Source organism: Dendrobates tinctorius, unplaced genomic scaffold (assembly GCF_039654945.1).
Source record: "Dendrobates tinctorius isolate UK_male_01 unplaced genomic scaffold, ASM3965494v1 ptg000086l, whole genome shotgun sequence".
Taxonomy (NCBI): Eukaryota; Metazoa; Chordata; class Amphibia; order Anura; family Dendrobatidae; genus Dendrobates; species Dendrobates tinctorius.
The window spans coordinates 54,525,271-54,552,527 of NW_027361754.1; the positions used below are offsets into that span (position 1 = coordinate 54,525,271).

The window sequence follows — 27,257 nt, forward strand, 5'->3', positions numbered from 1 at the left end:
TCAAAAAGACGCATATAAATATCCATGGTACCGCTGAAAACGTCATCTTGTCCCACAAAAAACGAGCTGCCACACAGCATCATCAGCGAAAAAATAAAAAAGTTATAGCTCGCAGAATAAAGCGATGCAAAAATAATTATTTTTTATATAAAATAGTTTTCATTGCATAAAACCGACAAAACATAAAAAAACGACTTAAATGAGGTATCGCTGTAACCGTACTGACCCAAAGAATAAAACCGCTTTATCAATTTTACCGCACGCGGAACGGTGTAAACGCACCCCCCCAAAAGAAATTCATGAAACGCTGGTTTTTGTTCATTCTGCGTCCCAAAAATCGGAATAAAAAGCGATCAAAAATGTCACGTGCCCGAAAATGGTACCAATAAAAACGTCAACTCGTCCCGCAAAAAATAAGACCTCACATGACTCGGTGGGTCAAAATACGGAAAAATTATAGCTCTCAATATGTGGTGATGCAAAAACTATTTTTACAATAAAAAGCGTCTTTTAGCGTGCGACAGCCGCCAAACATAAAAACCGCCATAAATAGTAAATCAAACCCCCCGTTATCACCCCCTTAGTTAGGGAAAAATAATAAAATAAAAAAAATGTATTTATTTCCATTTTTCCATTAGGGTTAGGGTTAGGGTTAGGGCTAGGGTTAGGGCTAGGGTTAGGGTTAGGGCTGAGATTAGGGTTAGGGGTGTGTTGGGGTTCGGGTTGGAGTTAGAATTGGGGGTTTCCACTGTTTGGGCACATCAGGGGCTCTCCAAATGCAACATGGCGTCTGATTTCAATTCCAGCCAATTCTGAGTTGAAAAAGTCAAATGGTGCTTCTTCCCTTCCAAGCTCTGACATTCGCCCAAACAGTGTTTTACCCCCACATGTAGGGTATCAGCCTACTCAGGATAAATTGCAAAACAATTTTTGGGGTCCAATTTCTCCTGTTACCCTTAGGAAAATAAAAAATTGGGGGCAAAAATATCATTTTTGTGGAAAAAAATGATTTTTTTATTTTCACGTCCGAGCGTTATAAACTTCTGTGAAGCACTTGGGGGTTCAAAGTGCTCACCACACATCTAGATAAGTTCCGTGGGGGGTCTAGTGTCCAAAATGGAGTCACTTGTGGGGAGTTTCAATAGTTTAGGTACATAGAATCATAGAATCATAGAATCGTAGAGTTGGAAGGGACCTCCTGGGCCATCTGGTCCAACCCCCTGCTCAAAGCAGGATTCGCTAAATCATCCCAGTCAGATGTCTGTCCAGCCTCTGTTTGAAGACTTCCATTGAAGGAGAACTCACCACTTCTCGTGGCAGCCTGTTCCACTCATTGATCACTCTAACTGTCAAAAAGTTTTTTCTAATATCTAATCTGTGTCTCTTCCCATTCAGTTTCATCCCATTGCTTCTAGTCTTTCCTTGTGCATCAGGGGCTCTCCAAACGCACATGACACCCGCAGACCAATCCATCAAAGTCTGCATTCCAAAACGTCACTGCTTCCCTTCCGAGCCCCGACATGTGTCCATACAGTAGTTTTCTCCCACATATGGGGTGTCAGCGTACTCATGACAAATTGGACAACAACTTTTGGGGTCCAATTTCTCCTGTTACCCCTGGGAAAATGAAAAAATTGGGGACTAATTGATCATGTGCAGTGGATGATTTTGCAAACTCCCCTCTCCCGCTCTCTGACCACAATCTTCTTTCATTCTCTATAAAGAACTGCCAGGCTGCTCAGGTCACCCCCACTGTCCAGACTTATAGAAACACACAGGCCATTAACACCCAGAAACTTCTGAAGAACTTGCAGTCTTCATTGGCCCCTATCTCCTCCCTCTCATGTCCTGATTCTGCATTGAAGCATTACAATGAAACACTTCAAACTGCCCTGGATGAATTTGCACCCCCTATAAATAGAACACCACAACGCAGACGGCGACAACCCTGGCACACGGTGCAAACACGTTTCCTGCAGCGGTGCTCCAGGTGCGCCGAACGTCTGTGGAGAAAATCCAATCTACACGAAGATTTCATCCATTTTAAGTTTATGCTTAGAACATACAACACTGCCCTTCACCTCTCCAAACAAACCTATTTCAACACCCTCATCATCTCACTGTCCAATAACCCGAAACGTCTCTTTGACACTTTTCATTCTCTACTCAATCCAAGAGTACAGGCCCCAACCACTGAGCTCCGAGCTGACGATCTGGCCAATTACTTCAAAGAAAAAATTGACCAGATCCGACAGGAAATTATCTCCAAATCCCCTCATACCATGCACTGTCCTCCCTCCCCCACTGCATCTAACTCACTCTCTGATTTTGAACCAGTCACAGAAGAAGAAGTAAGCAGGCTCCTTGCATCTTCTCGCCCAACTACTTGCACCAGTGACCCATTTCTGTCACATCTCCTCCAGTCCCTTTCCCCTGCTGTCACCCCTCACCTAACTAAAATATTTAACCTCTCTCTCTCTTCTGGTATTTTTCCCTCCTCATTTAAGCATGCCATCATACATCCACTACTTAAAAACCATCCCTCGACCAAAACTGTGCCGCTAACTATAGACCTGTCTCTAATCTTCCCTTCATCTCTAAACTCCTGGAACGCCTGGTCCACTCCCGTCTTATCCGCTATCTCTCAGAAAACTCTGTTCTTGACCCTCTCCAATCCGGTTTCCGCTCTTTACACTCCACTGAAACTGCCCTCACTAAAGTCTCTAATGATCTGCTAACAGCTAAATCAAATGGTCATTACTCCATGCTAATTCTCTTGGATCTCTCTGCAGCATTCGACACTGTGGATCATCAGCTCCTCCTCACTATGCTCCATTCCATTGGCCTCAAGGACACCGTTCTCTCCTGGTTCTCCTCCTATCTCTCCGACCGCTCCTTTACTGTTTCTTTTGCCGGTTCCTCCTCCTCTCACCTTCCCCTTACTGTTGGGGTTCCTCAAGGGTCGGTTCTAGGCCCCCTCCTCTTCTCCTTGTACACTGCCCCTATTGGTCAAACAATCAGTAGATTTGGTTTCCAGTACCATCTCTATGCTGATGTCACCCAATTATACGCTTCTTCTCCTGACATCACGCCAGCCTTTCTAGAAAACACTGGCGATTGTCTAAACGCTGTGTCTAATATCATGTCCTCACTATATCTGAAACTGAACCTGTCAAAGACTGAACTCCTTGTGTTTCCTCCCGCTACTAATGTACCTACACCCGACATTGCCATTTCCGCCTGTGGTTCCACTATTACTCCCCAGCAACATGCCCGCTGTCTTGGGGTCATACTTGATTCCGAGCTTTCCTTTGCCCCCCACATTCGATCACTGGCTCGCTCTTGTCATCTGCACCTCAAAAACATTTCTAGAATTCGACCTTTTCTTACTTTTGACTCTGCAAAAACTCTTACTGTTTCTCTTATTCATTCTCGTCTCGACTATTGTAACTCTCTTCTAATCGGTCTCCCTCTTACAAAACTCTCCCCTCTCCAATCTGTCTTGAATGCAGCAGCCAGGATCATATTCCTCACCAATCGTTACACCGATGCCTCTACCTTGTGCCAGTCATTACACTGGTTACCCATCCACTCCAGAATTCAGTATAAACTTATTACCCTCACCCACAAAGCCCTCCATGGCTCAGCACCACCCTACATCTCCTCCCTTGTTTCAGTATACCACCCTACCCGCGCCCTCCGTTCTGCTGATGACCTGAGGTTAGTATCCTCAATAGTCAGAACCTCCCACTCCCGTCTCCAAGACTTTACACGTGCCGCGCCAATTCTTTGGAATGCACTTCCCAGGTCAATACGATTAGTCCCCAATTCCCACAATTTTAAGCGTGTCCTGAAAACGCATTTATTCAGACTGGCCTATCGCCTCAACACATTAACCTAACCTATCCCTGTGTGGCAGAGCCAAAAATTTTACCATAACCAGGTTCCCAGCATCATGTTCCCACATGCTTTATGCATCCATTAGCCCTCTGTGTCTGTACTGTTACACACTTAACATTATGGCTGGTCCATACAATCAGGGCAACTGTTACCACCCACCTTTCGTGTCTACCTCTTTCCTCATAGACTGTAAGCTTGCGAGCAGGGCCCTCACTCCTCTTGGTATTTGTTATAATCTACTGTATGTGATTATTGTTATGCTGTAATGTCTATTGTCTGTACAAATCCCCTCTGAAATGTAAAGTGCTGCGGAATATGTCGGCGCTATAAAAATAAAATTTATTATTATTATTATTATTATTATTATTATCATGTTTGTGGAAAAAATACGATTTTTTTATTTTCATGCCCGGGCATTATAAACTTCTGTGAAGCCCTTGGGGGTTCAAAGTGCTCACCTCACATCTAGATAAGTTCCTTAGGGGGTCTAGTTTTCAAAATGGGGTCATTTGTGGGGGGTTTCCACTGTTTAGGTACATCAGGGGTTTTCCAATCGCGACATGGTGTCCGATCTCAATTCCAGCCAAAAACGTCAAATGGCGCTGCTTCCATTCCGAGCTCTGCCATGCGCCCAAATAGTGGTTTACCCCCACATGTGGGGTATCAGCGTACTCAGGACAAATTGCACAATAACTTTTAGGGTCCTGTTACCCTTGGAAAAATAAGAATTGAGGGTGAAACGATCATTTTTGTGGAAAAAATATGATTTTTTAATTGTACGGCTTTATGTTATAAACTTCTGTGAAGCCCTTGGGGGTTCAAAGTTCTCACCACACATCTAGATAAGTTCCTTAGGGGGTCTAGTTTCCAAAATGGTGTCATTTGTGGGGGGTTTCCACTGTTTTGGTACATCAGGGGTTTTCCAATCGCGACATGATGTCCGATCTCAATTCCAGCCAAAAACGTCAAATGGCGCTGCTTCCCTTCCGAGCTCTGCCATGCGCCCAAATAGTGGTTTACCCCCACATATGGGGTATCAGCGTACTCAGGACAAATTGCACAATAACTTTTAGGGTCCTGTTACCCTTGGGAAAATAAAAATTGGGGTGAAAAGATCATTTTTGTGGAAAAAATATGATTTTTTAATTGAACCGCTGTACGTTATAAACTTCTGTAAAGCCCTTGTGGGTTCAAAGTTCTCAGCACATATCAATTTTGCATTGAAAAAGTCAAACGGCGCTCCTTCCATTCTGAGCTCTGCCATGCGCCGAAACAGTCATTCCCCCCACAAATCAGGTATCAGGGTACTCAGGACAAATTGCACAATAACTTTTGCAGTCCAATTTCTCCTGTTACCCTTGGTAAAATAAAAAAAATTGAACCTGAAGTATTTTTTTTGTGAAAAAAAGTTAGATGTTCATTTTTTTTAAAATATTCAAAAAAATTCCTGTGATGCACCTAAAGGGTTAATAAACTTCTTGAATGTGGTTTTGAGCACCTTAAGGGGTGCAGTTTTTAGAATGGTGTCACTTTTGGGTATTTTCTATCATATAGACCCCTCAAAGTGGCTTCAAATGTGATGTGGTCCGTAAAAATAAAATGGTGTTGTAAAAATGAGAAATCGCTGGTCAACTTTTAACCCTTATAACTTCCTAACAAAAGAAAGTTTTGGTTCCAAAATTGTGCTGATGTAAAGTAAACATGTGGGAAATGTTAGTTATCAAGTTTTTTGGGTGCCATATCTCTGTGATTTAAGGGCATAAAAATTCAAAGTTGGAAAATTGTGAAATTTTCAAAATTCTCGCAAAATTTCCATTTTTCTCACTAATAAACGCAAGTTATTTGAATGAAATTTTACCACTAACATGAAGTACAATATGTCACGAGAAAACAATGTCAGAATCACCAGGATCCATGGAAGCGTTCCAGAGTTATGACCTCATAAAGGTACAGTGGTCAGAATTGTAAAAATTGGCCCGGTCATGAACGTGCAAACCACCCTTGGGGTGAAGGGGTTAAACAAAATTCTGAATCTTGTTTTCCTCAGTTGGCGGACCACGCAGTTGTAAGAACTATAGTGAGTGCTGTTTTTGTTTTTGTCAAGAAGACTGAATGTATCTTTCTTTTGTTTGAACTGTTTATGGAGCTTTTTTAATAAACTTTAATAAAGTTGAAAATTTAAACAAGAAGCACTCATGTGACTACCTCATTAAGCAGGCGCGTGAGACGATTTACCTTGTGATATTGCTGTAATCATATAACCAGAAAAAATGAAATCAATGTCAAAAAATTGTATGGTAACATCTTTAATAAATAAAAATATTATCACCTCTCAGGAACAACTGTTCTTTTTTCAAGAGAATTGTTTGTTTGTTTTTTTGCAAGACTAGTAAAACTAAAAAAAACAACTTTATGACCCTAATCATACTGAGCCAAAGAATAAAAGCACTGGCGTAACTACCGGGGTAGCAGCCGAAGCGGTTGCTTTTGGTCCCGGCCCATATAGGGGCCTGGGTCCCCAGCTCCGATCGGCGCTACCTGGTAGTGCAATTAAGTACATTACTGCGTCTGCGGCGCTCCGGCGGGTGCTGTGGCCAATGCTGTCTTGGGGGCCCGCCAACATTCTGTTACTTAATGTGACTCTAGTATGCATTATCGGTAAGAGGGTGTGTCTTGAAGGGGGTGTGTCTTGAAGGGGGGTGTCTTGAAGGGGGTGTGTATTTGAGGGGGCCCCGTTTAAAAGTTTGCTATGGTGCCCAATCAGTTCTAGTTACGCCCCTGAATAAAAGTAACATATTATTGATGCTGCACAGTAAATGGCATACAATTGAAAGAGTAAGAAAGCCATTCCAGAATTTCTGTTGTACTCCATTCCACCATAAAAATTTATTAAAAGTTAATCAAGTTATTCTCCCCAAAATTGTGCCACTGAAACTACTACTTGGCCACAAAAGCAGGCGCTCAGGTGGCTTCTTATGCATTTAAAGTAAAAAAAATAAAGTTATGGCTCTAGGAATGCAACAATGAAAAGCTCAAAAAATGCTTTTTCTTAAAGATGCAAAATAGCCCTGTCCTAAAAGTGCTAGCATGCATTTTTTTTCCTATCGATTGAGGTACTATGAAGAAGTCAATAGTAAAAATGCATATACACAGTACACATAGATATGAAGGAGCCCTGATCAGGTGTTTCTATGTAGCAGTATTGAAACACTACACATCTGTACTGAGCAGTACCTATGTGAATCCCAGTTTTTGGATGAGATAAACACTTAATAGAAAGTAATAGTTGGGGTCTGTGTGTGACTGTGCTTTTTCTTTTGCTTTCCTCCTTTTCATTGTCACACCTTCTCGATAGACTTCAATAACCAGCTGTAACCTGGAACTTAAAGGGAACCTGTCACCCCCCCCCCCCCAGGCGTTTTTAAGTAAAAGACCCACCTTGTGCAGCACTAATGCTGCATTCTGTCACGGTGGCTCTTTTATTTAGCGCCCCTTCCACCGCAGAAATAATCGTTTTTAACCCCTTAAGCCCCAAGGGTGGTTTGCACGTTCATGACCGGGCCAATTTTTACAATTCTGACCACTGTCCCTTTATGAGGTTATAACTCTGAAATGCTTCCATGGATCCCGGTGATTCTGACATTGTTTGCTCGTGACATATTGTACTTCATGTTAGTGGTAAAATTTCATTCATATAACTTGCGTTTATTTGTGAAAAAAAAGGAAATTTGGCGAAAATTTCGCAATTTTCCAAATTTGAATTTTTATGCCCTTAAATCACAGAGATACGGCACACAAAAAACTTAATAAATAACATTTCCCACATGTTTACTTTACATCAGCACAATTTTGGAACCAAAATTTTTTTTGTTAGGAAGTTATAAGGGTTAAAAATTGACCAGCGATTTCTCATTTTTGCAACACCATTTTATTTTTACGGACCACATCACATTTGAAGCCACTTTGAGGGGTCTATATGATAGAAAATACCCAAAAGTGACACCATTCTAAAAACTGCACCCCTTAAGGTGCTCAAAACCACATTCAAGAAGTTTATTAACCCTTTAGGCATGTCACAGGAATTTTTTGAATATTTAAAAAAAAAAATGAACATTTAACTTTTTTTCACAAAAAAAATACTTCAGGTTCAAGTTTTTTTATTTTACCAAGGGTAACAGGAGAAATTGGACTGCAAAAGTTATTGTGCAATTTGTCCTGAGTACGCTGATACCTGATATGTGGGGGGAACCACTGTTTCGGCGCATGGCAGAGCTCAGAAGGGAAGGAGCGCCGTTTGACTTTTTCAATGCAAAATAGGCTGGAATTCAGATCGGACGCTATGTCGCGTTTGGAGAGCCCCTGATGTACATAAACAGTGGAAACCCCCCACAAGTGACCCCATTTTGGAAAATAGACCCCCTAAGGAACTTATCTAGATGTGTGGTGAGCACTTTGAACCCCCCGGTGCTTCACAGAAGTTTATAACGACCGGGCGTGAAAATAAAAATATCGTATTTTTTCAACAAACATCATCTTTTGGTCCCCATTTTTTTATTTTCCCAAGGGTAACGGGAGAAATTGGACCCCAAAAGTTGTTGTCCAATTTGTCCTGAGTACACTGACACCCCATATGTGGGAGAAAACTACTGTATGGGCACACGTCGGTGCATGGAAGGGAAGTAATGAAGTTTTGGAATGCAGACTTTGATGGAATGGTCTGCAGGTGTCATGTTGCCTTTGGAGAGCCCCTAATGTACCTAAACAGTGGAAACCCCCCACAAATGACCCCATTTTGGAAACTAGACCCCCCTAAGGAACTTATCTAGATGCGTGGTGAGCACTTTGGACCTCCAAGGGCTTCACAGAAGTTTATAATGCCCAGGCATGAAAATAAAAAAATCGTATTTTTTCCACAAACATGATCAATTAGGCTCCAATTTTTTTATTTTCCCAAGGGTAACAGGAGAAATTGGACCGCAAAAGTTGTTGTCCAATTTGTCCTGAGTACACTGATACCTCATATGTGGGAGAAAACTACTGTATGGGCTCACGTCGGGGCTCGGAAGGGAAGTAGTGACGTTTTGGAATGCAGACTTTGATGGATTGGTCTGCGGTGTCATGTGCGTTTGGAGAGCCCCTGATGTACCTAAACTATTGAAACTCCCCACAAATGACCCCATATTGGAAACTAGACCCCCTAAGGAACTTATCTAGATGTGTGGTGAGCACTTTGAACCCCCAAGTGCTTCACAGAAATTTATAACGCCTGGGCGTGAAAATAAAAAAATCATTTTTTTCCACAAAAATGATATTTTTGCCCCCAATTTTTTATTTTCCTAAGGGTAACAGGAGAAATTGGACCCCAAAAGTTGTTTTGCAATTTGTCCTGAGTATGCTGATACCCTATATGTGGGGGTAAAACACTGTTTGGGCGCATGGCAGAGCTTGGAAGGGAAGGAGCACCATTTGACTTTTTCAACGCAGAATTGGCTGGAATTGAGATCAGATGCCATGTTGCATTTGGAGAGCCCCTGATGTGCCCAAACAGTGGAAACCCCCCAATTATAACTCCAACCCTAACCCCAACACACCCCTAACCCTAACCCTAGCCCTAACCCTAACCCTAATGGGAAAAAGGAAATAAATACATTTTTTTTATTTTATTATTTTTCCCTAACTAAGGGGGTGATAACGGGGGGTTTGATTTACTATTTATGGCGGTTTTTATGTTTGGCAGCTGTCGCACGCTAAAAGACGCTTTTTATTGTAAATAGTTTTTGCATCACCACATATTGAGAGCTATAATTTTTCCGTATTTTGACCCACCGAGTCATGTGAGGTCTTATTTTTTGTGGGACGAGTTGATGTTTTTATTGGTACTATTTTCGGGCAAGTGACATTTTTTGATCGCTTTTTATTCCGATTTTTGGGACGCAGAATGAACTAAAACCAGAGTTTCATGAATTTCTTTTGGGGGGATGCATTTACACCATTCCGCGTGCGGTAAAATTGATAAAGCGGTTTTATTCTTTGGGTCAGTATGGTTACAGCGATACCTCATTTAGGTCATTTTTTTATGTTTTGTCGGTTTTATGCAATGAAAACTATTTTATATAAAAAATAATTATTTTTGCATCGCTTTATTCTGCGAGCTATAACTTTTTCATTTTTTTGCGGATGACGCTTTATGGTGACTCGTTTTTTGTGGGACAAGCTGACGTTTTCAGCGGTACCATGAATATTTATATGCGTCTTTTTGATCGCGCGTTATTGCACGTTTTGTTCGGTGGTATGATAATAAATCATTATTTTTTGCTTTGTTTTTTTTTATTTTTTAAGGGGTTCGTTAAAGGGGTTAACTAATGGGACAGTTTTATAGGGCGGGTCGTTACGGACGTGGCGATACCAAATATGTGTACTTTTATTGTTTTTTTTTTTTTTTTCAAAAAAAGAATTTATTGGGGAATATTTTTTTTTTTTCACTAATTTATTTAGCGATTTTTTTTTTTAATTTTTTTTAAAATTATTTTTACACTTTTTTTTTAACTTTATTACATTGTCCCAGGTGGGACATCACTTTCCTGTGGCAGATCGCTGATCTGTCACATCACAGATCACTGTGACTGTGCTTTGCAGGCAGTGAGGAAGTCAGCTCCCTACAGGCCCCCGAAGGTCCCCGTCGCCATCTTGGATCCAGGGGCCTGTAGGGAAAGAGCCCCCCGCAGCAGCTCTGCACATTGCGCTGCGGTGGGGGGCTCAGGGAAGCACGGAGGGAGCCCCCTCCCTGCCGATGCTTCCCTTTAACGCCCGGTACACCGCGATCGTGTTTGATCGCGGTGTACAAGGGGTTAACGTGTCGGGGCGGTCCGTGACCGCCCCTGACACATTGTGCGGGGTGTCAGCTGTGATAATCAGCTGACACCCGGCCGCGATCAGCGGCGCTCACCACGTGGGCGCCGCTGATCGCTATGATGTACTATCCCGTCCCTGGGAATTAAGTCCCAGGGCACACAGACGGGATAGTACGTCTCATGGCAGAAAGGGGTTAAAATTGGTCAGACATACCTGATATTTGACAGGGGGGCAGGTCTTTCTCCCTGGACACAGACGCCTCACATACGTCAGTCATGTCCAGCTTTTGAATTTGGCACTGCCTCCTCAGCGTTCATTTCTTTTTCTCACGCCTGCGCTGTAATATTTTTTCAGTGGTGCAGCAGGACCTGTGATGACGTCAGCACCATGTGACCAGTAGGGGCGGAGCTCACTAGAGCAGTGGTGCAGCAGGACCTGTGATGATGTCAGCACCATGTGACCCGTAGGTGCGGAGCTGAGCAGGGCAGCGGTGCAGCAAGACCTGTGGTGACGTCAAAATATTACAGCGCAGGTGCGAGAAAAAGAAATGAACGCTGAGGAGGCGGCGCCAAATTCAAAAGCAGGACATGACTGATGTATGTGAGGCGTCTGTGTCCAGGGGGGAAAGACCTGCCCCCCTGTCAAATATCAGGTATGTCTGACCAATTTTAACCCCTTTCTGCCATGAGATGTACTATCCCGTCCGTGTGCCCTGGAACTTAATTCCCAGGGACGGGATAGTACGTCATAGCGATCAGCGGCGCCCACGTGGTGAGCGCCGCTGATCGCGGCCGGGTGTCAGCTGATTATCACAGCTGACACCCCGCACAATGTGTCAGGGGTGGTCACGGACCGCCCCCGACACGTTAACCGCTTGTACACCGCGATCAAACACGATCGCGGTGTACCGGGGGTTAAAGGGAAGCATCGGCAGGGAGGGGGCTCCCTCCGTGCTTCCCTGAGCCCCCCACCGCAGCGCAATGTGCAGCGCTGCTGCAGAGAAGATGTGGATTCCAGTCCGCGCTGCCCAAATAATAGATTTCCCAGACGTATTAACAGTTAAGAAGTGGTTTAATCGACGCGTTTCAGGGTGAATTCCACCCCCTCCTCAGGAAAATACCACGTCAATGAAATATTGCACATCCAGCTCCAATTATTTTGAATAAATAGCAAATTTGTAGCACTCTGTTGCAGTCACTATACAGACGTGTGCTGTAAAGCTCCGTAACTATGTAGGAGGATGGACCAAGCTAGGGATGCTTCTTGCGTCTCTGGGCCGGAACTGCCGGGACTGTCATTAGTGTTGCCGGGGGGAGGGCTTTCTGTACAGACCAAACCTGAGCACCTGGCTGAAGGGGGTGGGTTGGATATATAAAAAGAGGGAAGCACGCGAAGTCGGGGCTTTTGGCGGGTAGACAGCTTACTGAGAAGGAGAAGGTTGACTCCATCTCCGCTGACCCAGGCCAAATATCAAGCCAGCTCTGCCACCTGATCTCCCATGCACGCACTGACGGTGCAGTTTCTGACGCCAGTTCCCTCCCGTTCTCTGATTGTGTGGGTCTTGACCGACCGGTGCCCCCGACTGCTCCAGGTTTGCGACATAGTGCTGATTCCCCTCACCATGTGGCTCCAGACAACACAGCCGCAGGCTTTGCTCCAGGTCTCCATACTCCGCTTTTTGTGCCACAGATCTCTGGCTGTTCCCCGTCGTATGCCAGAACTGAGAGATTCCGCCGGGGACAACTTGGAAACGCCGCTTCAGTAGAGCGACTGCGTCACAACTATTTCCTGGACCGTTTCAATGACCTCTCGCACCTCCTACTGCGCCATAGTGGTATCTTCCAACCTCCTTATTTCAAGACCCCAGGACTGATAAGTTAACTTGTTTAATCTCGTTTCTGACCCTGCATCGTTTGTTGCTTATATATACCATGTTCCAAATTATTATGAAAATTTTATTTTTCTCTGATTTTCCTAAATGGTCGGTGCAAATGACAGTCAGGCTAATAAAAGTTATCACCCGTTAGAGTATACATTGAATTTTATTGAAGAAACCGCCCAGTGATAGCAGTATAATCTCCAAAATGAATAAAAACTCAAAATGCACTGTTCCAAATTATTAGGCACAGTAGAATTTCTAAACATTTGATATGTTTTAAAGAACTGAATATGCTCATTTGTGGAATTTGCAGCATTAGGAGGTCACATTCACTGAGCAAAAAAGCTATTTAACTCCAAAACATCCTAACAGGCCAAGTTACATATTAACATAGGAACCCTTCTTTGATATCACCTTCACAATTCTTGCATCCATTGAACTTGAGTTTTTGGAGAGTTTCTGCTTGTATTTCTTTGCATGAAGTCAGAATAGCCTCCCTGAGCTGCTGTTTTGATGTGAACTGCCTCCAACCCTCATAGATCGTTTGCTTGATGATACTCCAAAGGTTCTCTATGGGGTTGAGGTCAGGGGAAGATGGTGGCCAAACCATGAGTTTATCTCCTTTTATGCCCATAGCAGCCAATGACTCGGAGGTATTCTTTGCAGCATGAGATGGTGCATTGTCATGCATGAGGAGGATTTTCCTCCTGAAAGCACGTTCCTGCTTTTCATACCATGGAAGAAAGTTGTCAGTCAGAAACTTTATATACTTTACAGAGGTCATTTTCACACCTTCAGGAACCTTAAATGGCCCTACCAGCTGTTTCCCCATGATTCCGGCCCAAAACAGGACTCCTCCACCTCCTTGCTGACGTCGCAGCCTTGTTGGGACATGGTGGCCATCCACCAACTATCCACTACTCCATCTATCTGGACTATCCAGGGTTGCTCAACACTCATCAGTAAACAAGACTGTTTGAAAATTAGTCTTCATGTACTGTATGTCTGGGCCCACTGCAACCGATTCTGCTTGTGAGCACTGTTTAGGGGTGGCCGAATAGTAGGTTTATGCACCACAGCAAGCCTTTGAAGGATCCTACACTTTGAGGTTTGAGGGACTCCAAAGGCACCAGCAGCTTCAAATATCTGTTTGCTGGTTTGTAATGGCTTTTTAGCAGCTGCTCTCTTAATCCGATGAACTTGCCTGGCAGAAACCTTCCTCATTCTGCCTTTATCAGTACGAACACGTCTGTGCTCAAAATCAGCCACAAATCTCTTAACAGTACGATGATCACGCTTAAGTTTTTGGGAAATATCTACTGTTTTCATCCCTTGACCAAGGCATTGCATTATTTGATGCTTTTCAGCAGCAGAGAGATCCTTTTTCTTTCCCTTGTTACTTGAAAACTGTGGCCTGCTCAATAGTGTGAAACATCCAGTCTTCCTTTTATTGGGCTCACATGGCAAACTAATTAACACAGGTATCTGAGATTGATTTCGGTGATCCAAAGAACCCTGAGACACAATACCATCAATGGGTTTTCGCTTATGCAAGTCTGTCTCTTCAAGATTCTGAACGTAATCCGGACAACTACAGTTCTTTCAAGTTGGAGCTGCTGGCGTTGGTGTGGGCTATGACGGAGTGGTTCACGGAGTATCTGTCCAGGTCAGAGGTTCTTGTACGCACTTATAACAATCCTCTTGTGCATCTGGAAAATGAGAAGCTTGGGGCCCTAGAACAGAGATGGGTGGCCAGAATGGCGAAGTTCTGGTATAAAATTGCGTACAAGAGAGGAGCAGAGAATGTTAGCGCGGATGTCCTGTCTAGATTCAGACACTCTGAACCCGGAAAAAATATAGGTGAAGAATTAGAAAGTGATGAGATTCCCCGGTTTCTAAGATCTGCCAGGACGGTGGCAGCGAAGCAGCTCCAAGTGCAAGCACAGTACAGTGAAGGCATTCTGGGCCGGCCTCGAGACAACTGGGTTCGGCTGCAGAAAGAAGACATAGAACTTGCTCTGCTGAGACAGTGTGTGACTTTGAAGAGACTCCCCAGCCTTGCTGAAAGGCAATCGCTTACTCCAGCCACCTTACGGATTTTTCATCAGTGGGAATGACTTGAAATGAAAAATGGTTTACTCTACCGGAAAATTCAACTACAGTCGGAGCCGGGGGCTACCTGGCAAGACGTAGTTCTGGAGAACCTGTTGTCCGAGATCTCCACTGAGGCTCATGAGAAAGGAGCACACTTCGGTTCAGAAAAAAATTTTCAGTGGTTGCAGCGGCTTAGGCTGGTTTCACATTTGCGTTTTTTTGCGCTGGAAAAAAACGCATACGTGCGCATGCGTTTTTTCCCCTATATTTAACATGGGTGCGCATACCTGCGCGCTGGTAAGCGCATGTATGCGATTTTCATGCGCTGCGTTTTTTTGGGGTGTGCGTTTGTATTTTCCAGACGCAGCATGTTGCATTTTTTGGCCCTGCAAAAAAGCGCATGCGCACATATGCGCACGTTTTGCGCTAAAAATGGCCATTATAGCCTATGGATGCGCATACATGCGCACTGGCATGCTCATGTATGTGTTTTTTTGCACATGCGTTTTTTTTGTTAACCATGGAATTTAGGGGTTTGGGTTAGAGTTAGGGTTAGTTAACGGGGTTTAGGGTTAGGGTTAGGGTCAGGGTCAGGGTTAGGGTTGGGGTTAGGGTCAGGGTTAGGGTTAAGTATGGTTTGGTTAAGGGTCAGGGTCAGGGTTAGGGTTGGGGTTAGGGTCAGGGTTAGGGTTAAGTATGGTTTGGTTAAGGGTTAGGGTCAGGGTTAGGGTTAGGGTCAGGGTTAGGGTTAAGTATGGTTTGGTTAAGGGTTAGGGTCAGGGTTAGGGTTGGGGTTAGGGTCAGGGTTAGGGTTAAGTATGGTTTGGTTAAGGGTTAGGGTCAGGGTTAGGGTTAGGGTTTGGGTCAGGGTTAGGGTTAAGTATGGTTTGGTTAAGGGTTAGGGTCAGGGTTAGGGTTGGGGTTAGGGTCAGGGTTAGGGTTAAGTATGGTTTGGTTAAGGGTTAGGGTCAGGGTTAGGGTTAGGGTCAGGGTTAGGGTCAGGGTTAGGGTTAGGGTTAGGGTTAGTTAGGGTTTAGGGTTTGGGTTAGGGTTAAGTATGGTTTGGTTAAGGGTTAGGGTTAGGGTCAGGGTTAGGGTTAGTAAAGTCATGGTTTGGGTTAGTGTGAGGGGCCACCTAATGTTGGAAAAAACTGCAAACGCGGTAAAAACGCACTAAAAACGCATACAAACGCATAAAAACGCTGCGTTTTTTTCATGCATGCTCATAAAAATGCTTGAAAAAAACGCAGCAGTTGTATGCTTTTGTATGCGTTTTTTTAATGCATTTTTTTGCGGGAAAAACGCGCTGCAAAAAAAAGCAAGTGTGAAACTAGCCTATTCTATCATCCTTGGCTGAAGGTGGGGGTTGAAGAGGCTTGTAGGGATTGCCGTATGTGTGAATTGACCAAGCCACCAGAGCAGAAAACTTCTGTGCAAACCATCGTGACATCCGCTCCCCTGGAACTATTAATGATAGACTATTTGACCATCGGGCCGCCCCACCATGGATATGAACATTGCATAGTAATGATAGACCATTTCACCAAGTTCGCCGTTGTTACTCCCACCCGAGATCAAACTGCAGAGTCAGCCGCACATGCCATCTGTAAAAGTTTTATACAAGTTTATGGCTGCCCAAAACGGATCCACTCTGATCAAGGCGCTTGCTTCCTAGGAAAAGTAATGGCATAGCTGCATTGAATATACCGAATAGACAAGTCACAGACCACCCCATACCATCTGTCATGATCCCAGTGCAGGTTTTTGACCTGCATGCCAGGGGTTAATGTCTTGCTCCCAGTGCAAGCTCTGACCTGCACACCTGGGGTTAGATATTGTAGCCTCTCTTTGGTTCGGGAAGAGCTTCTTATAGCCCTGAGAAGCTCCAATCCCTGTCAGTTATACTTTTGCCCTTAGCTGAGTGTGTTGACCCCTGTGTGACTGTGCCTTGTGCCTGTGTTCTACCTTGCTTGTATGGTTCTGACCCGGTTCTGTCCCCCGTTGTGAGTTTGCTTTTTACTTCTGTACTGTGTATCTGCTTCTCTGGCTTCTGACTCCTGCTTCGTCCTTGACTATTCCTGATTAGCCTGCTCCTTGTGTACCATGTTGCCTCTCTCGTTTACTGACCTTGGCTTGTCTTGGATTTCGTCTCCCTCTGGTGCCCCGTCCTTTCCCTGGTGTCCGGTGGCCTCCTTTCCCCTCTCCTCTGCTCCGGGGTCCCTGTAGCATCCTGCACTCATCTCTAGCAGCAGGATGCTAAGCCCCACCCCCTGTGGTCACGTGCTGCAGGTCCTGCTAGTACACTTACCACCAGGCATTCTGCTCACTCCAGCCCTGTTGTATTGCTGTCATCTTGCCCAGCTCCTGGATGCTGTAAGTACAGCTGTCACAGGCCGTCAGAGGCTCCGGGCTCTCACTGTCAGGGCTGCTGAAACTGCTGGTAAGTGCCCACCTGGTGTTTTCTCCTGACACCATCCTCATACCTCGATTCAAATGTTAAGAACTTTAGAAGAAGATCGTAAGGCCAGATGGCCCGACAATAATTGGGTACACCGAACCATGGACACACGCCTTATTCTCTCTTGTTTGGTTGAGCTGGAAAAAGTATCACCGAAATAGAGTTGGGTCCAGAGGAAGAGTGCTCTCGAGCTAGGGTGTCCTCGTGGATACGGGAACATCATCATCGCCTACAGACCTTGCATAGACTAGTACAGACTCATCTTCGAGCATGCTGAGCAAGCTCTTCCGTGGGCAGCAGAGCTTCAGGTGGGGACTGTGTCTTAGTCAGGGAAAAACGTCCTCGAGACAAGTTAGAGCATGATTGGAGAAAGAACCATACCGAGTCAAACGACGAGTCAACTCTGAAGGACCTGTATATGAGATCCAGCTAGAAGAGGAAGAAAACTCTCCTATTAGAGTAGTTCACTGTAATATGCTGCGGCCTTGCCTATCGAAAGAACCAGAACGAATAGAAGAATCAGAGCCGCTAGAACCGGTTCCTGTGGTGATAGAAGAAGATGAAGAAGATGTTGGTCAGAGAACCAGAGCTCCCCAAGAAAGTGATTTAGAGAGTATGGATCTTCCCGGGCTTTCCTCAGTGCAACCGGATTCCACCACCCCAGAGGACTCCACTACTCCTCTCAACTTATGACGTTTCGAAAGAACAACTATCCTGCCCATTCTGTGCAGCAAGATATTTTATGTGCTGTTCCAGCTATCGCCAGTAGGTGTCATAAGTTTGCCTTCTCTTTCTTATTCATGAGTTTGGAATCTTCTGCTTCCCCAAATGGTTAATTGTTCAGAACCGCCCCTTCTTCCTGCCTGGGTTTTGCAGCATGTAACCATTCCTGCTGAACTCCTGAGTAGCTCACGCCTGCTCAGCTCTCTGCAAAACCATTGTTTATAACAAGCGGATTCCGGTAAGGTTTAGTGCATTTTTATATTAATATATGTTATGCATCTCTGTTAGCTGGCCGTAATGCATTCCTCATGATGTTTGCAATGCATGTTCAGCTCTTGTAATGCTAGTACACTGCATGATAGTTATGCATCCTCCATTCAGTGAGTGTAAAGCTGGCAGCCATTAGTTGTTAGATATCTTTCTCCTTTACTTCTGTGTATGTTGTATTACTTAGCTTCTATATAATGCATGCTGCCAATATAACAGCATCCTGTATTAATGCTACTGTTGTGATGGTACTTTGTATTGCTGTGATTACCTGCCAGTATTTGTGTATTGTATATTACCTACCAGTATTGTCATGCTGCATTGTATCTGTCTCTTATAGTTTTTACCTGAATCATCTATAACTGTGTTCAACACTCTTTGATATCATCTACAACTTTGTACAACAACCCCTGATCTCATCTACTACTGTGTTCTACTATACCATCTGTTATCATCTCCCATTGTCCATATCATCCCAATAAATATAGACTTAAGCACCCATACAGTCTTGTTTCTGGGAGTGGATGAAAGGTTAAGTCGTATGCTGGAATCCACACAGCATCATATGTGGAAGAAGGCAGAACAACAACTGCTGGTAAACACCCCAATCACTATGAGCAAGAGCAATTTATTTGGCATCAAAAGGTACAAAAGAAAAGAGAAAGTCCTTGTAGCTCTCAGGAAGCCTTAGCCGTGGAATGGTGAGCAAAAGGAGTAGGGGAATGTAGGAGGATGGACCAAGCTAGGGCTGCTCCTTGTGTCTCCAGGCCGGAACTGCCTGGGACTGTCATCAATGTTGCCGGGGTGAGGGCTTTTTGTACAGAGCAAACCTGTGCACCTGACTGAAGGGGGTGGGTTGGATATAAAAACAGGGAAGCGCGTGAAAACGGGGCTTTTGGTGGGAAGACCGCTTACTGAGAAGGAGAAAGTTGACTCCGTCTCTGCTGACCCAGGCCAAATATCAAGGCTGCTTCCGTCACCTGATCTCCCCTGCGCGCAATGACTGTGCGGCTTCTGATGCCAGTTCCCTCCCGTCCTCTGACTGTGTGGGTCTTGACAGACCGGTGCCCCGGACTACTTATAATTTGTTTCCACCTTATATTGGTCAAATTCTCGTTGCCACTCGACACTAGGAACAGCTGATGTGTGGGGGTGCCGGGTGTCACTATTCATACATTGATGACCTATCCTAAGGACAACACCTTTTTTCTGGTTTCACAAATCCCCTGTCCTCCAGCTGCAGTTTATTTTAAAAAAAAACAAACAAATTTTGCTTTACATCCTCCCTGTGTCAGGCACTGATTATACGCCACTGATCCTGGTATCTGCTAACGTCAAGAACATTGCAGCTAATTAGTGAGCTCAATGTCTCTGAGCTGTTCATGCCATCAACTAGGTCAGAGTTTAGTCATTGGCTGCAGTGCTGTCGGCGTTATGTCAACGCTGCAGACAATAATAGACCTCGGGAGCGGGAGCAGTTGTGGAGACTGCAGCTGGGGGACGGGTTTTCTGAAACCGGGAACGCTTTTAAGGAGCCAGGAAGTTAGGGGGCATGTGTGGAAGTGACTCATAAGTGGAGAAAGAAGCATATTTATTTGATAAGATATATTACAAAGTTTCTTATATTCTCTTGTATTATTGAATTATGTACAATTTGCTTTTAAGACAGTGACCATTTAACCCCTTTTCAACATGGTCTGTAATAATACGTCCCTGCGCCCTGCTACTTATTGCCGTGGAACGGATTATTTCGTCCATGCAATCGTGCGTGCACACAGGCTGTGCGCACGCGATCGCCACTGGGTGTCAGCTGATTTTGACAGCTGACACCAGGCATGAAGTGCCAAGAGTGGTCTCACACTGCTCCCAGCTCTTTAACCCCCTAAATGCTGCGATCGAACACGCAGCGTTTTTCCGTCATGCGTAAGATTATGTGCATAAAAAATGCGCATGGGGATGATGCGCTGCGGACTCAAACACTAATATGAACCTAGCCTTACTCTGTCAGTGCAGAGCTGACAGTTTGCATAGCACAGGGATGCTGCTGCATCCACATGCTATACAAGTGATCAGCCTGCAAAAAATTATAGTCCCATAGTGGGACAAAGTAAAAAAAAAGTTAAAAAACATGTTTTAAATCATTGTAAAATTTTTTTTTTTAAATCAAAAAGTAGCAATAATAAATCAAAACATATTGTACTCATAAATAAATATTTGCATGAAAAAAATATAAACAATAAAAGTACACATTTGATATTGCTGCGTCCGGAACGACACACCCTATAAAATTGTCCCACTAGTTAAACCCTTTAGTGAACACCATAAAAAAAAATGAAAAACAAGGCAAAAAACAATGCTTTATCATCATACAGCCGGACAAAAATTGGAATAAAACGCAATCAAAAAGACGGATATAAATAAACATGGTACCACTGAAAACATCATCTTGACCCCAAAAAATCAGAGCTGTATGGTGGCTTATCAGTGGAAAAATAAAAAGTTATAGCTCTCAGAATAAAGCGATGCAAAAATAATTGTCTTTTCTATAAAATAGTTTTTATTGTGTCAAAAAATAAGAAAAGATATAAATGTGGTATCGCTGTAATCCTACTGACCTGAAGAATAAAACTGCCTTATCAATTTTAGCACACGCAGAATGACATAAAGCCCTCCCAAAAATTCCTGAATTGCTGGTTTTCGTTCATTCTGCCTCCCAAAAATCTGAATAGAAAGCGATCAAAAAATGTCATGTGCACGAAAATGGTATCAATAAAAATACAACAAGTCCCACAAAAAACAAGCTCTCACTTGACTCTGTAAGGCCGAAATATGGAAAAATTATAGCTCTCAAAACATAGTGATGCAGAAACTATTTTTTGCAATAAAAGACGTCTTTTAATGTGTGACAACAGCCAAATATAAAAATCCGATATAAATCTGGTATCGCTGTAATCGCACCAACCCGAAGAATAAGAATAAAGTCACCTAATCCCTTATATCACACGAGAAATGGAGTGAAAAATAAATAAAACCAATACTTCACCTGCTGTGGATTTTTTTTTCATCCTGCCTCACAAAGATCGCAGTAAGGCTTGGCTCACATTAATCCTGCGCTCTGCAGAGTGCTTACTCTGGGGTTTCTGTGTAAATCTCTGAAATACGTGATTTGGACAGAACCCTAGACAGAAGATTCCCTATAATGAGACAGATGGAGGCACTGTGGATGCCGTCTGACCTGTGATCCGGCAGTGTCCGTCTTTTTAGGATTGCATAAAAGTGCCGTCGGCCACAGTTTTGTGCACTTCTAAAAAGAAGGACACCGCTGAACAGAGGCAAGAAGGAGTCCAGAGTAACTCTGCTGCCCCGTTATAGTGAATAGATCCTTCGGGGGTTTCATCTGAATGACGTCACTCAGAAACTTAGATGGAAGCCCCAAGGTAAGTACACAGTGTAGAGATCCGGATAAATGTGATCCCAAACGTTATGTAAATTGTTCCCAATAAAAGCTTCAACTCAATCCACAAAAAAAGCAAGTCCTCACTCAGGTCTGTCATCTGTTAACATAAATATAGGGGGCTTCTACGTTACTGGTAGCAAAAAGACTCTGGAAAAGCAAAATGGTTCCTCACCTTACGAATGAAATTCAGCAAATTCTGCGCTCCCAAATCCAAAGGCTCCCCTCCCTTCTGAGCCTCATAGTGTACCTAAACCACATGTAGCATCCACATGTTTGGCATTTTCTGAAGCGATGACAGCCCACCTGACTTACGCGTGCATGTCTCCAGAAGCACAGGCTGGGCATAACTTACTGGTCACTACAGCGTACTCATCACTACAACGGCAGTTTGCAATTTTCACTCAGCAACATACATTGCTTCCTGTTTCTGGAAAATACCCATGGAGTCAAAATTGTCACTACAACTGTAGATCAATTCCCAAAGGGGATTCTGCTCTTCTAGCAATCAGGGGCTCTGTATATGGAGTCCGCCATCTGTTCTAGGAAAATCTGCGCTCCAGGAGGCAAATAGCGCTCCGTTCGTTTGAGTCTCTCCGTATGGCTAAGTAGTAATGTACAGCCACATATGGGGTATTGCCATGTTCAGTAGACATTGTGGGACAAATTATGGTGCCATTTTTTCACACATCTTATGTGTAAATGTATAATCTGGGGTTAAAGCAAAATTTGGGTGGTGAAAATGTAGTTATTTTTTCTTCACAGCCCAATGCTACAAAATTCTGTGACACACCTGTGTTGTCAATTTGATCACTGCACCTCTAGATGAATTCAATGGGGAGTGTAGTTTGTAAAATGAGTTCACATATAAGGGGTTTCTGTTGTTCTGGCACCTCAGGGTCTCAGCCAATGTGACATGGCACCCTCAATTTTCCAGCAAAATCTGAACTCCAAAATGACGCCTCATCCTTTCTGAGCTTTGCACTTTGCCTCAAAAGTAGTGTTCCCCCTCATATGGGGTATCTGTGTACTCAGGAGAAATTGCACAACAAATTGTATGGTGCAGTGTCTCCTGTTACCCTTATAAAAATGCAACATTTGGGGCAAAAAACATATTTGTGGGGAAAATGTGATTGTTTTTTTTTAAATTTTTTTATTTTCACGGCTTAATGTTATGTGAAGCATTTGAGCATTCATTGTGCTAGATCAGTTCCCTTAGGGGTCTAGTTTCCAAAATCATGACACTTGCGGGGGATTTTCACTGTATAGGCACATCAGAGGCTCTCCAAACACGACTTGGTGTCCACCAATTGTTCCAGCAAATTTTGCATTCAAAAAGTCAAATGTCATTCCTTCCCTTCCGAGCTCTGCGTGTGCCCAAACAGTGGTTTTCTCCATCATGTGGGGTATCTGCATGCTCAGGAGAAATTACACAAGAAATCTTGTGGTCCATTTTTCTGGTTACCCTTGTTAAAATTAAAAAAAAATGTGTGTCTGATGTAAATTATTTTGTGAGAAAAAGTTAAATGTTCATTTTTTTTCCACATTCCAAAAATTCTTGTGACGCACCAAAAGGGTTAATAAACTTTTTGAATGTGGTTTTTGCTATGTACACACGGTGCGTATTCTGCTGAGGAATTTTCCGCGCAGATTTTACTAAATCCGAAGGTAAAATGACCTGCATTTTTCTTGCGGATTTAGTACATTTTCTGTGCGGTTTTATTGCATGTTTTGTGTGGTTTTCCACCTGCGGATTTCTAGAATGGAGCACGTGGAAAACTGCAGCAAAACCCCACAAAAGAAGTGACATGCTGCATTTTTCAATCCGCAGCAAATCTGCGTGGAAAAAAACGCAGCATGTGCACTGTGAATTTTGTTTTACATAGCCAATAATGCTACTGTACATCACATAAAAAGAAAGGACAGAATAACAAATGTGCAAAAATACCCTGCAGTAAAAAATATAACAATGATCAGCAAGTGCTGGTAAAAAGATGACAACAAATACAGGGTATTTAGTTGACACTTTTTTTGCAAAAAAGTGTATACCAAGCCACTCCACCTCGTCAAGGTAACCCTTAATGGAGCAGTCCCTATCTAATGTATTTAAAACCTGAACATATTAACAGTGTCTAAATGAACAGGATTGAGACAGGCGCTTCCTAGTATGGGCACGTGGTGTAAGACGGCTCTTTATGTGCATGTCACACGAGAGTGGTGGGGTCTCTCAAACCATGCAAAAGCAAGGAAAAAAATGGATTAAAAACATATGTGACATGCACAAATGTGAACAAGTTGGTCGGACAGTGTTCATACCACCCACTGACTGAAACACAAAAAGAAAGCACAGAATAACAAATGTGCAAAAATACCCTGCAGTAAAAAATATGACAATAATCAGCAAGTGCTGGTAAAAAGATGACAACAAATACAGGGTATTTAGTCGATACTTTTTTTGCAAAAAGTGTATACCAAGCCATTCCACCTCGTCAAGGTAACCCTTAATGGAGCAGTCCCTATATAAAGTATTTAAAACCTGAACATATGAACAGTGTCTAAATGAACAGGATTGAGACAGGCGCTTCCTAGTATGGGCACGTGGTGTAGGACAGCTCTTTATGTTATTCTGTGCTTTCTTTTTGTGTTTCAGTCAGTGGGTGGTATGAACACTGTCCGACCAACTTGTTCACATTTGTGCATGTCACATGTGTTTTTAATCCATTTTTTTTCCTTGATTTTGCATGGTTTGAGAGACCCCACCCCTGTCTTGTGTGACATGCACATAAAGAGCCATCTTACACCACGTGCCCATACTAGGAAGCGCCTGTCTCAATCCTGTTCATTTAGTCACTGTTCATATGTTCAGGTTTTAAATACATTAGATAGGGACTGCTCCATTAAGGGTTACCTTGATGAGGTGGAGTGGCTTGGTATACACTCTTTTGCAAAAAAAGTATCGACTAAATACCCTGTATTTGTTGTCATCTTTTTACCAGCACTTGCTGATTATTGTCATATTTTTTACTGCAGGGCATTTTTGTACATTTGTTATTCTGTGCTTTCTTTTTGTGTTTCAGTCAGTGGGTGGTGTGAACACTGTCCATCCGACTTGTTCACATTTGTGCATGTCACATGTGTTTTTAATTACTGTACATCACATGCAGTTCTGCTGCGAATCCGCAGGGCCAAATCCACTGCGGATCCACAGCAGAATTGCACCGTGTGCACATAGCCTTTGAGTACCATGAGGGGTGCAGTTATTAGAATGATGTCACTGTCAGGAGCCCCGCACTGCACTTGCTCACTGAGCCAGTCCGGGTGTCCTGAGTACAAAAACAGTGCTCAAAGATACCTGTGGAGCGGGCAGCAGCGGTAACGATGCATGCTTCAGAGTAGCAGGACCTTAAGCACATGACTGCTGGGGGCATGGCCTAAACTCCACAGAGCTAGGAGCTGCAGGGAAACTCCTAGAAAGGTAGCTACAGGACAATGTTACCAAGGGGCATAGACAGAGACAGAAACCAGATGAAGCCAGGGTCAAAGCACAAGATAGCAATACAGTACCAAAGGGTTAGACAGAATGGATAGTCAGGACGTAGCAATAGATCAGAAAACCAGAACGGGCAATAGACTGTACAATAGGGACAAACTGTAATGGAGTAACAATAGCAAAGCCAGGAGGTCAGAACCGGAGAAGACAATAGTACCAAAAGGAGAGACGGAGTACAGAGTGAGGAACAGACCGGGTCATACACGGGAAGCAAACAAGCAATGCAGAATACACACACACCAGGGGTCAGACACACCAGAACAACAGTATAGCTCACAGAGAACCCTGGTAAAGAGTGAGTATAAATACCCATCCCAGATCCAGAAAGAGGCCACAAACACTTAACCCTGTGAGTGCAGGGCAAGAACCCTGTTCAAACCATGACAGTCACTTTTATTTTTTCCCATCATATAGACCCCTCAAAGTGACTTCAAATGTGATGTGGTACTGGTCACTAAAAAAAAATGGTTTTCTAAATTTTGTTGCAAAAATGACTGGCCAACATTTAACCCTTATAACATCCTAACTAAAAAAAAATGATTCTAAAATTGTGCTGATGTAAAATAGACATGTGGGAAATGTACTAACTTTTTTTGTGTGACATATCTCTGTGATTTAAGGTAATGAAAATTCAAAGTTTGAAAATTGCTACATTTTCAAACCTTTTGACAAATTTCTGTTTTCTTCACAAATAAACACTAGTCATATTGAAGAAATTTTGCCACTATCATGAAGCACAATATGTCACGAAAAAAAATTCTCAGAATAACCGAGATCCATGGAAGCGTTCCAGAGTTATTACCTCATAAAGAAGGGACAGTGGTCAGAATAGTAAAAGTTGGCCGGGTCATGATGTGCAAACCACCTTCGGGGGTAAAGGGGTTAAAATAATTTTATACAGCTTAATATAACATAACTGTGCTGTTATGTGGTCTGAATTACCATTTCCATTCTCCATTTTTTGTCAACTTCAGTGTCACAATCATCTCCATAAACAAGAGAATAATTCCACAGAGGAGAATCCAGTAATAATAATCGCTTGTGAGAATCACTGCTAGTGCTACCATAATAAATCCATGAAGAGCGAATAATAGCCGGCTGAAGATGGCTGCCAGGATTTTCAGACATTTGTTCTTCATTCTGCAAAATTTACCTGTGATCTGTGAAGAGACAAGTACAATGTTGTGAACTTACAATAGCCGTCCCAAAACTACTTAATATTGTAACTTGAGGCCTCTCTGAATAACTTTTGTCAAACCTTTCCCCAACTTATCAGTTGACTTACTTTGAGTCAGTAATTTTTTGCCAAAATGTTGGCACAATTTTTTATGCTTGTTCTCACATTTTTTGGTAATGACCCTTTCATCCAAGCTACACATTTTTTCCCAAATAGGCAGCACTCTTTTTTTTCGACAAGTCAGAAAAGTGTCTAAAATTCATTAGTAACCCCTTGGCAACTGAATTGAAGTCGCAAAGTTTGCTATGCCTCAACACCTATGAAGACAAACCATTGGGGGTGATGTTTCATAGGAAATTGGCAATTATTCCAAAAAACTTCAATACCACAATATTGCACACAAGCTCAAGCACGCTAAAAAGACTAATAAAAGATGCAAAAAAAACCAAGTCCTCATACAAGTCTATTGATGAAAAATAGATAAGTTATGGCGACTGATATCATTTTTTTTTGGTGGGGGGGGCGAACCTATATAAATGTTGATATAAACTTATGGAAATTATATATAAAGAAATAGAAATATAGAATTTCTTCTTCAGTATGTTTTGCAACAATAAGGTTATGAAGGTCTTGAGCCAGCGCAATGGTTTTACTCATCATAAGCTGTTTCTTGTGTGCCACCTTGGTAGTGAGACACCTTTTTGTAGCCCATCAGTTGATCCAGCTGATATTATTTTTCACTAAGTGGCAGAATTTGTTTCTAATTACTGATCGATTTCATCTGGTGTCGTGACTTTTCATGGCTTTTTGCACCTCTCGTTCTTCAACACTTTTTCCCTGTGTCATTTCTCATTATTACACGTAACTTAATTGTTGGACATCTAAGGGTTTGATTCGTTTTGC

At 43.1% G+C, this 27,257-nt stretch overlaps 1 protein-coding gene across 1 annotated transcript in view; it reads right to left on the reverse strand.

Moving 5' to 3' along the window:
* Window positions 1-27,257, reverse strand: part of LOC141097900 (transmembrane protein 26-like) — a 42,512-nt gene that overhangs the window by 10,949 nt on the left and 4,306 nt on the right. Inside the window, exon 2 of the mRNA XM_073585411.1 lies at window positions 26,120-26,337. Coding sequence (XP_073441512.1) covers window positions 26,120-26,316 — 197 coding nt within the window. The 5' untranslated portion in view covers window positions 26,317-26,337. The remainder of the gene's footprint in view (window positions 1-26,119; window positions 26,338-27,257) is intronic.